At 38.6% G+C, this 13,026-nt stretch overlaps 1 protein-coding gene and 1 long non-coding RNA gene across 3 annotated transcripts in view; one reads left to right on the forward strand and one right to left on the reverse strand.

Moving 5' to 3' along the window:
• Positions 1 to 9,999, forward strand: part of LOC110561760 (solute carrier family 5 member 4-like) — a 51,503-nt gene extending 41,504 nt beyond the window's left edge. Inside the window, exons 12-15 of the mRNA XM_060369343.1 lie at positions 1,893 to 2,061; positions 4,792 to 5,007; positions 8,319 to 8,421; positions 9,575 to 9,999. Of these exons, the coding sequence (XP_060225326.1) occupies positions 1,893 to 2,061; positions 4,792 to 5,007; positions 8,319 to 8,421; positions 9,575 to 9,789 (703 nt within the window). The 3' untranslated portion in view covers positions 9,790 to 9,999. The remainder of the gene's footprint in view (positions 1 to 1,892; positions 2,062 to 4,791; positions 5,008 to 8,318; positions 8,422 to 9,574) is intronic.
• LOC132648348 (uncharacterized) lies at positions 984 to 11,455 on the reverse strand. 2 transcript variants are annotated; one of them, XR_009586723.1, is made up of 4 exons: positions 11,320 to 11,455; positions 10,777 to 10,957; positions 1,826 to 2,039; positions 984 to 1,526 (listed from the first exon to the last, which is right to left on the reverse strand). It is a non-coding gene; the product is annotated as an uncharacterized LOC132648348 (long non-coding RNA). The 2 variants fall into 2 exon arrangements; XR_009586722.1 differs by having other exon boundaries at positions 984 to 2,039.
• Between the last annotated feature and the right edge of the window lie 1,571 nt (positions 11,456 to 13,026).

A 13,026-nucleotide genomic window follows, 5' to 3' on the forward strand; every position in this document is an offset into this window, starting at 1 on the left:
AGGAAAGCTGGAGGTTGGTGCCCCAGTTCTTCCAGGGTAGAGACACTCTCCATCTGGCAAATCAGTACAGCATCTATGGAAGTCTACAGTAGAAGAGCTTTAACAAGTTTACAGTCACGTTGTCTGTAAGGATAGACTACATGTTCAAAATATTGAGCTTTTGTGGCACTAGCAGCAATAATGTTAACACATTAACCACTTGGCATGCAAAGGCAAAGAGTTCACTAGACCTGGATCTTGACTCTTTACCAATGAAGTGAAAGAGAGAGAGAGAGAGGGAGAGAGAGAAAGAGAGAGAGAAAGAAGTCCTTTGAATTACTTGATGGAGAAGGTGCTGGCCTAGATTTCATGAGGCTCAAGATGGAGTAGTTCTACTAAAAATCATTGTTAACATTTCAGTGATAAATTAATTAGTCTTCCCTATAAGGGAAATTATTTCCAAAGGCTACAATTTCACATAACAAAAATATGAGAAAAATATGGATATTTTAAATTTTTCTTAAAGAGATTTATGATTTGTGAGGAAAATAAATAATTAACCAGATTCTCTAGCACACAGCCATAAGTTCTGCGAATAAATTCAGAGCAGGATAAAAAAATGGAACAACGTCTATAGATATCTGAAGTATAATGAAGAAGATTCAGCATGGAGACCCATGGCTCTCTGGGAAAGAAACGATAAGGAATCCATTCTTCTGATAGTCTTAGCCTTCATGTATCCGTGTTTTTATTTAGTATTCAAATAATTTTTCTACCATTGTACTTGTCATCTTGCTACTTGTCCCGGCATTTTCATTACCTAGGATCAATTTCTAGATACTGTGAGGCCCCGTTTGCATCTATCTTCGACTTGACACCTGTTGTACAGGAGTAAGTGAACAGGACATGGTGCCTTAGTCAACAACATAGTCGTGTTAGCACAGAGGAGCACATGAGAGTAACGCAACACAAGTTTACCCAGACGCTGAGAGAAGTGCACCAGGTTCGCTTAACTACAGCAAAGAATTTGATTTTATTCAACGTGAGAGAGAAGGCCCTGGAGCAAAGGGGCAGAATGTGTGGCTTATTTTCTGAAGATAATGATAAGTGGTGGGATGCTTGATTGAATCTTTAGTTTTCTAGGCAGCACACCAAGACTTTCTATTATTTGTTCTTTTTTCCAATATTTGTAACAGTAAAGCAGTTTGTAAGGCTTAAATGAAACCCTTGTCCCTCCGTTCCCTGACGAACTCTTGGTGTCCCCTTCAACCCACCATCACGTTTACTTAGGAGATCACACTATCTAGCAAATTGCTTGCTTACAGTAAATTAGGACACTAGGGTTTCCAAGAGCAGGTCACCTCTCACGGAAGATGGCTACCTCTAATATCTTTTTACCTCTTACCAGAATTTTAACAAATTCATTTTAGTTGTTGAAATACTCAAGTTAGGAAGCGTATGTTACCATTTCTTGCCATGCCACACAACATCTGAGATGTGTGATATTTGGGTGCTAACCTCTGTAAATTGACTCAGTTTTCCTCAACCTAGAGAAAAGGAAAAAGATTAAACTGTTTTATTTATCATATAAAGGATTAGTGATAGATAGAAATAATCTAATGTTTATTTCTAATTGATGTATGCATCGAAAAGATAGTCAATTGCTGAAATTTTAGTTCATTTCAGGAGTAGCTAGATAATCTCACAAATGAATATATTACAGCTAACTATTGAGTTTACTCATTCACATTTCACTACCAGGTAATTCTTAGGGGTGATGTGGGTTCATGTGAGGTCAAGCAGCTTGACTTTGCTTGGAAAAACAAAGAAAGAGCAGAAGACTAACTTCAGGAATGGCGGAGGCCTGCACAATGCTCTTGTTTCATCTTTGGATCACTGTGTTTTCCTGACAGGGTATTTGGCATTGTTCTCATCGTCATCAGCATCCTGTGGGTCCCATTGGTACAGGTATCACAAAATGGACAGCTGTTCCATTATACGGGATCATTTTCTAGCTACATTGGGCCTCCAATTGGTGCTGTCTTCATGCTTGCCATCTTCTGCAAAAGAGTCAATGAACAGGTAAGGGGAAATTAAGGAATACATTTGCAAGAAAGGAGCAAAAATTACAACTTCTTTTAGGATAGGAAAAGATATTCTTTTATGGGTTTTTTTGTTTTGTTTTGTTTTGTTTTGTTTTTTAAGTTTTTTTCAAGGCAGGGTTTCTCTGTGTAGCCATTGCTGTTCTGGAACTTGCTCTGTATATCAGGCTGGCCTCAAACTCACAGAGATCCACCTGCCTCTGCCTCCCTTAGTGCTGGGATCCCAGGAGCACACCACCACACTCAGCTGGAAAAGAAATCCTTTTATTCAAAAAATGTGGTCCATGTCTATGGGTCCAGAATCTAATTTAGAAGCTTGTGTCAGGAAGACATCTAGAATTTACAAGTGCATGACCAACATGAGCAACACAGTGCCACCCCATCTCAAAAGTAATGCATTCAGTCCAACCTGGGTCTATCACTTCAGGCTCACTTCAACTTCAGTTGTGGTAAACCACAATTTATAGTCCTCACAAAAATATATGATTAGACAGTGCACATTCATATTAAACTCTTAGCATTTTTTCAAAAACTGTATGCATTCACTATAAAGTTTTTAAACACACACACATTTTCAAGACAGGTTTCCAAGGTCAAGTCATGGTTTTACCATATAACAATACTGACAGCAAGCAAATCAGTCAACTGGGTAATACAAAAACAGCTGCATGCCCACCTTATTTGAATGCTGAGATGGTACAAAAAGATTATATATAAAATGTTTACCAAAAAAAAAATCAACCATGCTAGTACTAACTTGAATATATTAAATGCTATTATTTTATAAGTGATTGATTCTTGCACACCATTATCTTAATCCATTACCTCTTCTGAAGAGTTGTCTATTAACAGGGTCTTTGGGTGAGAAATAAGTATGGAGAAGCTGATGCCTGCTTTTCCTGCCCTGTCTAACTAATTAGAGTGCTGGGATTCAGATGCAGTCTCCCGAAGTCTCCTGCAGTCTAGAGCTCACATCCCTGACCCCCATGCCTTGCTATTTCCTGAGAGCAGAACTGAGAGCTTGTGTTTCCATTACCATCTATCATTGAGAGAAAAGAAAAGATTTGACTTGTCAAACATACCTATTTTCAGCCCTGAAAGTCATGTAAGCCATAGATCTGCTTATTTGGTGAAATTAATAGCAAGTGTTTAAATCTATAGATTGGAAAACTAAAGTGAAGAAAATCTCATCTTTGGTGAGAGAGGACAGAGTTCTGGAGTTGAGACAAATTAAAACGTGATGTCTAGGATTTAGAAATTAAGATCAGTCATTCCAAAATATGTACATCATAATGTAAGCCAGTTGCACCCGTAGGTGTATACAAATAGCATTTGTCAATAATGAATAGAATGGAATAGTAATAAATGCACAACAGAGATCAGGAGTTAAGAGCACTCGCTGCTCCTGCAGAGGACCCAGGTAGCTTTCCAGCACCCACACTTGGCAGCTCTCATCCACCTGTAACTCCAGGTTCAGGGAATCGAACTCCCTCTTCTGGCCTCTGCAGGTACTTCACACACGTGGTATGTTGGGAGCCGCGTGATAGTCTTGCCTGCAGAAACCCACGTGGACACAGAATCCTCCCGCAACGATATCTTTATTACAGTCACGCGATGGAAAACGGAGAGGAGAGAGGGAGCCCCCGATGTGGCGCTGTTTATATAAGCCCGGGTCGCACCTGAGTGACGTGTGAATACCCTGACTAGCTGCTCACTTTTACCCCGCCTGATGACTCGGGCCCAGCATGCTTAGCGGGCCCAACGTGCTTAGCGTGCTTGTGACGTGTCAATACCCTGATTGGCTGCTCACTCTTACCCGGCGTGCTTACGCAATCCTTAGCGTGCTTACGCAATCCGCGCATGCGCACTGGAGGTTTACAGTTTTGAGGGCAGGGTGTCAGCGCCACTTAGTGGCGTCTCAGTCTCGGCTCTCCACAGTGGTACACATACAAATAAGCTGACATAAATATACATAATATTTATATATACATAATAATATACATAAATAAAAATCAGTAAATGTTGAAAGGTTATTAATACTTAATATTGATTTACATTTATAGTAAAGCAGCAGTTACTCCCTAACCAGCTATATACACAAATAACCACACAGAGAGACTAGGGTTTATTTGGTTAGCCTAGAGCACAATGCTGAACAATAATTACTCCACCCTAAATCCCAAAGCTACTGGTTTCTTCCCATTAAGATTTCCTATGTTATACTTGCTTTCTAATCATATCCTAGGCCCTATTAATTTTTCCATATGTTTCCTAGTATTCCTGTCACCTATCCTTGTCCTTTCTTCACCCTTCACTGGCCTAGGATGTCTCACTCTCCTCTGTATTGCTCAGCATTGGCCTGTTGGCTTTTATTGACAATGCAGAGAAGGAATAGTGGCATTTTTACATACACTTGAGACTAGAGGTGCTTAGAATAAACATCAAAATGCAATGTCCAGATTGAAACCAGATAGTGGGGCAGAGAATCAACATTTGAATGAACAAAGGTAAACTGTACCCAGTCCACAAGAACATTATGCCAACAAATAGGTTTTACAGTGCTCTGGTACTGAAAAACAAAGACAGCAATAGCCGATTGCTAAAGACATATTTTGAGCTTTCCTTGCTCTGAAAAAGTTCTGTTCTTAGCTTTTTCTTAAAGGAGCCAGCATGCAGGATGGTAACTTCTTTCTTTCTTTCTTTCTTTCAGGGAGCTTTCTGGGGGCTAATGGTTGGACTCGTGTTGGGCCTTGTCCGTATGATTCCTGAGTTTATATATGGAACAGGCAGCTGCTTGGCTCCCAGTGACTGTCCCAAGATTATCTGTGGAGTGCACTATACATACTTTGCCATCATTCTGTTTTTTGTGTCCATAGTAGTAATCCTGGGAGTCTCCTTCCTAACGAAGCCAATTCCTGATGTTCACGTGAGTAATGAATGATGACTTCATGCTCATTTAAAAATAACCTTTCTTCCTAACACTGGTGGCTACTATACAGGCTAAAGCAATGGAACCATTATAATACTAGAGCTAGAATCCAAACAAGCAACAGCTTCACAACTAGCAATAGCAAAGCACCAGAGAATGAAGATGTAAGAGATTAGGAAATGAACTGGAAATTAAAAATCTTCCTAGTAGAGCTGGGGCATAACTCTATGTCACTGTTTCTGTATACCAGAATGACAGCACTTGGTGTTGCCTAAGAGACCAGGAAACACCACAGAGCAGAAGAGGCACCTGGGCAGGGCCAACTTAGGAGACGCAACAAAAAACATCCACAATATGATCAGAGATAAAAATGCACACAGCAACAGGGATGAGAACATGTGATATTCAATTTTTGTCACTTAAATTGCCCATAGAAAATGCAAGTAATTTTCTGTGTTGGTAAGAAAGTGGTGAATTCCCATAATCCACAGTTTTTAGTAAATATGTGAAGCTTATGCTTTCTAAGAGGGCAATTTACAGTTGCCAGCTTTTAAATTCTTGTATCTATGTGTAAAAACATTATATTTTAGTAGTTTATTTAAAATATATAAGTAGAAAAATATGATTATTTTCTGTGCGAAGGTTTAACAATCCAGATTTTTATCACTAAGAGAATAAGTATATAATGAGGAAGCACTAATACATATTTAATCATGTTCATAGCATGATTGAATCAGGAAAAGACAGACAGAATATTACAGTATGTTATACTATTATTTTTGGATAAATATTAGAGAGGCACAAATACATATAAACAGAAAAAAATTAACATGAATCTGAGCTGGACATGGTAGCACATACCCTTAATTCCAGCACTCAGGAGGCAGAGGCAGTTTGATCTTTGTGAGTTCCAGGACATCTAGAGCTACATAATAAAACACTGTCTCAAAAATAAACAAATAAATAAACAAACAGACCTGTAATTCTCAACAAAATTACCTGTAGAATGGGACAAACTGTGGAACTCTGGAAAAAGTTAATGTTTTGAAAATATGAATAGTCATTATTTAGAAACATTGTTTCAGTTTATTGTTATCATGTAATAATACTTCTATGTAGTTTGTGTTTATCATTCACAATCTTCTATGTAATTCTTACTTGCATATATACTGAAGGAGTAGCCTGTACAATATGTCTACTTTTGAAACTTGAAGCATAAGGCAGCTAAAAACAAACAAACAAACAAAAAGCAAAACAAAACAAAACAAAAACAAAAAAATAAAAAGGCAAAAGAAACCTTTATTAATAATATGTTACCAGAATCTGTTACTAAAGGTACAAAGGTACTTACATTTGGTAGTGGAATTGAATAAAAATAACACAAGAAAGCATGTAATTACAAAGGAAAATGTAACGTGAAATTATATGGCAATAGGAATAATCATAACTTATTACTAATTTTTAAGAACTTATCTCAAGGATCAATGAGATCATCATTGTGTTTAAATATATTGTGAGTTTTCAGTTCTGAAGCAGACTGATTAGTATCAAGAGCTATTTCACAGATAACCATGAAAAACTGTTGCAAACTCTTGTAGCAAAAGAGTAATGAAACACCCCTCATGCTCTAACAGGGATGTGATTTTGCCAGATCCAGATACTTTCTGCAAGTGTGTGTTGTTTGGAATTCTGGGGACTCTTCTGAGAGTATATTAATGCTAGTTCCCCTAAGAGGTTGTTGTGGGGTATTGGTTGTAATTTGTCTAGTAGTCATGTGCAAAGAAGAAACAAGGAGAAGAAATTAGATATTTTGACAGCAAATCTCAAACTCGCCCCAAGGAATTCAACACACCTAATCAGCAGGAAGTAGTCTAAGGATAACAATGCCCTCTTTCCCCTTTATCCTTTTTTCTCTCCTATATAGTGTTAGAGAGATAAAAGGGTAGCATAACAGTGGAAGAAAGAAAAACCCATAAAGTTGCCAAAAGTCTGGCTACAAACAACAAAAAAGATTTAGTAGGAAAAATGATATTTTAGGAGTTTATTATGGTATAGCATAGAAGCACATAATTTTTATCTCAATAGCAATAAAGCAAAATAAATCTATAAAATAAAGCAAGAAAGCCATAGATAAAATTTACATGGCTGAAAATATTATGATTATACATTTAAAACCTATTGATACTTGAAACAATTTTTTTAGAATGACTAGTGAGCATGCAAATAATAATAATAATAATGATGATGTCATATATGTTCTTTAATTTTTTAAGTTTTCAAGACAGGGTTTCTCTGTCTAACAGCCCTGCCTGTCCTAGACTGGCAGTCTTTGAATTCACAGAGATCCACCTACCACTGCTTCCTCAGTGCAGGGATTAAAGGTGTGTGTCACCACGCCCAGCTTACTTTCAATTTTTTTTTAAGATTTATTTATTTATTATGTCCTCAGTGTTCTGCCTCCATGTGTGTACACGCCAGAAGAGAGCACCAGATCTCACTATAGATGGTTGTGAGCCACCATGTGGTTGCTGGGAATTGAACTCAGAACCTCTGGAAGAGCAGACAGTGCTCTTAACCGCTGAGCCATTTCCCCAGCCCCTTACTTTCAATTTTTAAAATATTTTTTGAGACAGAGTGTCACTGTATAGTCCTTGTGGCCTGAACTTTGCTATTAAAAATAGGTTGATTTGGAATTCACAGATCTCTGCCTGCCTCTGCCTCCCAAGTGCTGGGATTAATTAACAAACATGAAGATCAAGCATGAACATATAAATTATATCACAGATAACCATCAAAGTGATATCAAACAGTTAAAATAATCATTGGTAGAAATTTGCAGATGAGTGTGGAAAGGCACATGAAAAGGTGGAATTCAAAAACAGCTCACAGACACTATCTAAGAATGATGTATCCTGAGAAAGAACTTAATACAAACATATTATAGTAACTATTAGACCAAATCAAAGTCATCAGGATGCAGCACTGACAAAGGCAAGACAGGACAGAACAGCGATTGCAGCCAAGCTCCTGTGTAGGATCGCTGCATCTGTGCCTTTCCTGACATCACAAACCCAGAAGTAGGAGTCTAAGAATACTGTTTGGAGTGATGAACAAATGCTAGAGTTAAAAACAAGCAATTCAAAATAGTTGGTGTGTTTTGCTGAGAGAGTTTGTAGGAGACCTTTCCTTCTAACCTATACTGTTCTGGCACAGTTATGTTTTTAAAACCATACATTAAACAAGGTATTGTTGGAACATGTTTGTAAATGTCTTCATCACTAATAAACTTGTGTGTTGTCTATGGCTAGCTATACCGCCTGTGCTGGAGTCTTTGGAACAACACAGAAGAACGCATTGACTTAGATGCAGAAGAGAAACCTCTAGAAGAAGATGACAGTGCTCCTGAAGAAGGTAATATTTGGCTTACATCTGGTTTTACTGTAGTAGCACTGTGTATAGTTTGGCTATATGGGCTATTATGGGTTGTTTGTTTTTAAATCCGCTAAATTCAGCTTCTGAGATTTACTTGTATATGTATATAAAAACTAAAAATTTTAAAACATGTGCTCAATATCTGGGGCTACTGATCATTAAATATGACATCCATTTATTCATCTTCAGTCTCTCTGCCTGTCTATCCATCATCTGATTATGAAACTGAGTGCCAGCTGCCAAAATAACAATTAATTACAGACTGCCTGTCTCTAATTACATATTGTGCTCAACAAATCAGTCTCAATTGGTTATGCCTGAGTGTCTGACATCATCTCCTCTCCACCCTTGTTCTTCAGTATTCTCCCTAACACATATTCTACTCAGGGAAGGCAGATTCCTTCATAGTCCTGATAAAGACTAAGCTAGCCTGTTTTATCAATGAGCTAACTTTCAGGTTTGTTTCTCTTCATTGTTATCCTACTATCTTCTTTCATGACCTTTTCTTATTGGTATATCCTTCCACTAACAGTATTTGGGATTACTCTATTAAATACAATTTTATATTAGTTTAGATTATAATTGGATATTTCATTAATTTTCAGCCTTTTACACACAAAGGTCATTTACTTTCTAACAACCCCCAAAATACTTTGCTTTGTCTTTAATGATTTATTCATAGATTATACTATTTAGGAACATGTCTTAATTTTTCCAGAGCCACAATGAACAGCTTTGCACAAAATGTTTTTGTATGTGATACCCTGTACCACTGGTACATATTTTTAGAAGTTTGACTGAAGGCTGGGGGCATTCTCTATACATGAACCATCTGCCACTGTTCTTTCAACTGTTTCCTTCTTCTAGCATGTTTACATGAGGTTGTTGGTGGCCTTATCTTCTATTTTTAAAGCCTTATTGTGATATGTCAGTTTCCCCATCCTCAGTTTTCACTTATTTTTCTTCTGTTTATTGGATTCTTAGCATGCAGAGTTTTCTATTTTATATAATCAGATTTAACCATACTTTCCCATATAGTCCCCTGACGTTTGCTCACAGCCATTTGTAGGGCAGCAACAGCGTTTTCCATATCCTGTCTTTGGTGATGACTTATTGATTCTTCTTGTTACAGATGAATCTGAGCAAGCCAGTGGATGTCTTAAGAGAGCATGTAGCGTATTCTGTGGTTTGCAGAACAAAGGGCCTAAGCTAACCAAAGAAGAGGAAGAAGCCCTGAGGAAAAAATTCTCAGACACATCTGAGAAGCCCTTTTGGAGAAATGTAGTGAATATCAATGCCATCATCCTCTTGGCTGTGGCTGTCTTTGTCCATGCCTATTTTGCCTGAACCCTGAGCGAAGCAAAGGACTGAGTTTTCTTTTATAAAAAGTTTGTCATGTGTTAAGGTAGATGACCAATTGAAATGTTGTACAATTAGATTGCTACACATATGATTTCTTGCTTTTATCATGCCTTTGTGTTAATCAGTCGAAAGATTCTTTTTTTCCAGGTCCATTTAGATGGAAATAAAAAATGTATATGTTTAAGATACACACCATGGTTTGTTGTAGTTAGCAATTAATATTTACTATTGATTTATCTTCTGGTAATGCTGCTGTTAATCCTATGCAGCTGTATAACCAAATCACCACACAGAGACTGGGTTTATTTAGTTAACCTAGAACACAATTCTGGGCAATAGCTACTCCATCCTAAATCTCCAAGCCCTCATAGTTTCCTAACATTTAGATTTCCCATATTATACTTGCTTTTTGTGATATCTTAGGTCCAATCCATCTCTCCACGTAGTTCCAAGATCTCTCCTCCAGTTCTCCCCTCTAAGCTCTCCTGTGCCCTTTCTCCTCCCACTCATTTCCTGTCCTGTAGCTCCTCCCACTCATTTCCTGTTCTGGCTCCTCCCAGCTCAACATTGTGTCTAGTTGCTTTATTTGGAAGTTTACACCAACTTGAGACAAGATGCTTAGGATTGAAACCAGAGAGTGGGGGAGAAGAAATCAGCATTTGAATGAACAAGGGTAAGGTGTACACATTTTAAAAGAACATTATACCAACAATGGTTATTTGATATGTACACACTTTGAAATGATAATCATGATCAAATTAACATATCTGTCATCTGATTTGGTCTTCTTTTGTGTACCTATGGTGACAATTTTAAAATGTGCTCACTTAGTAAACTTCAGTTTACAATAGCATTTTTTTGAGACTAGTCAGTATAATTTGCATAAATTCCCAGAATTCTTTTTGTATCCAAAATTGTATGCCCTTTGCTCAACAGCTAACTAGTTTAAACTTTATAACTATGAAAACTCACTATTCACTGGATATGATGTGAAGTCTTAGTGAATTAATATCCCATAGTTGCAAAGCAAGCTTGCCTTCTTCTATGCATATCTTCCAGAACAGTTTCTTCATAGCAATTATTTCTGTGGAGCAGGCTTCCTTCAGCACCCATATTTCCACATATTTGTAATGCATGTGTATATTCTACCTCCCTGAAAAGGGAATATAAATGTTATAACAGTAAAGGAAGTAAAAAGCTTGACCTTGTCTTTAATGGAAATCTGTACCCTCATATGCATTCTTCCCCCCTCCCTCCCTCTTTCTCTCTTTTGTCTCAGTCCTAGAAAGGTTATGTGGCTCGCTTATATTCACACAACCTGTTACTGGGCAGAGTTTGGTCATCAACCCACATTTTCCAATTCCACATGCCTTTATGCAAAACCTCACGATTCATTTTTAGTGTGGGTTTCAATATTTAATGCTAATTGAAACAAATGGATTTGGCTACATATATTACAGTTTGGTAAAAACAAAAACAAACAAAAAGTCTGTAGCTGGGCATGTTGGCACATACCTTTGATCCCAGTACTCAGGGAGGTAGAGGCATGTAGCTCACTGTGAGTTCAAGGCCAACTGATCAAGTCCAGATTACTTTGAGTTCAAGGTCTACTGATCAAGTCCAGGGCAGCCAAGACTGTTACACAGAGAAACCCTGTCTGAAACAAACAAACAAACAACAAAACAAAACAAAAAAACAAGAACAATGGGTCAACAAGATGGCTCAGTAGATAAAACCTTAATGGTCCAAGAGGCCCACCCACCTGCAGAGCAGGTATGATGAGCAAGTATGTGGTGGAGAGAAGGGAAAGAAAGAGAAGCTGAATGGTTCATGTACGATGAAGAGGGAGGTGAGGAACAGTGGCTGTGACTGGCCTGAGCTGCCATGTGAGGCCATGGTGTTGTCCTGACCCTTAGCCCTGAGGCAGCAAGGGTCTCTTTGATGTCCAGGACCCATGTTACCACCAAGGGCTGTACAGAGGTCCCCTTTCTAGAGTGGGAACTGAAAGACCAAATGATTAAAAATTAGTTTTTTGAGGTATTGTTTCAAACTTTAAAGCACACGCCTGAACAAAGGCCAGATAGGTGAAGACATATCCAGCCACCTGTGGGGAGGAACCAGCCTTACTTCGTTCTTTTCTTGCCTACTAGAGAAACAGTTGCTAGGAAACTGGCCCAGATCACAGCTCTGCCCTAGGGTGGCCAAACAAGGGAAGCCAGGCTATTAATGGTTCGGGGGACCTTCCTAAAACCAATCAATTCAAAATGCAACATCCCCTTTTGTGTGTCAATGAATCAATTCTTGCCAGGCAGAAATTCCCTGCTTTGGGCACACTGGGAGGGACTGGACTCTTTAAAATCAACTACCTAACCTGAGCGCGAGGCTCTTTGCTCTCCATTGCTATGGTGGTGAGGGTGTATGAGCCCAAGCTATAGCTTGTAATAAAAAGATCCTCATTTATTTTGCAACAGACTCAACTCCTGGTGGTCTTTTGGGTTCTCCTGATCTAGGCACATTTTTTGGAGGTCCCACCAAGATTCTCAGATTTCCCAGGACCCCAGAACCTCGGTCCTGAGGGTCCAGTACCAGCCAGTTAATGTCCTTTGTCTCAGTGTCTCTGTTCAGTGTCCATGTTTGCATCTACTTTCTGTTCTGAAAATCTGTTCTGAAAAGCCTTGAGGTGTCTGTAAGAGCAGCAAGATTTGACTATAGAGAAGATATGTCCAGGGGGTTACAGCTGCCCAAGTCAGGGAGATATTCCCGGCTTCATCAGTATTTTGGCAGACACTCAGGTAGAGTCCCACCATCAGGAGGTGGTTCAGTAGAACCCAACTCCTTCTCTGGGCTTCCGTGGCAGGGAAATCAGAGTGGAAATCTGAAGGTCCGTGAGTCTGAGCTTAAATTGTGAAACGGCTACACTGCCACTTTACTTGGTGCTTGTCTTTCTCTGTTGTTCCTTGTGCTTTTCAGACACCCTTATTGTTATTTTAACTGTTTCCCACCTTCTTCTGGATTTACCTTCCTCCCTCCTCTCTAAAATCCCATCCTTTCCAATTTCCCTGATCAGATCCTTCTACCCTGTTAGTCTCCCTTTCTATTGCTCTCCAATGCCCCCTCCCATAAGTGGTCCCATTTTACTTTCCTAGTTTTTTGCCATTATTACACACCATGTACTTATATCTGAATATTTGAAGCTAGGAGCCTCTGATGAGATAGAACATG

Source organism: Meriones unguiculatus, chromosome 16, assembly GCF_030254825.1.
Source record: "Meriones unguiculatus strain TT.TT164.6M chromosome 16, Bangor_MerUng_6.1, whole genome shotgun sequence".
Lineage (NCBI taxonomy): Eukaryota > Metazoa > Chordata > Mammalia > Rodentia > Muridae > Meriones > Meriones unguiculatus.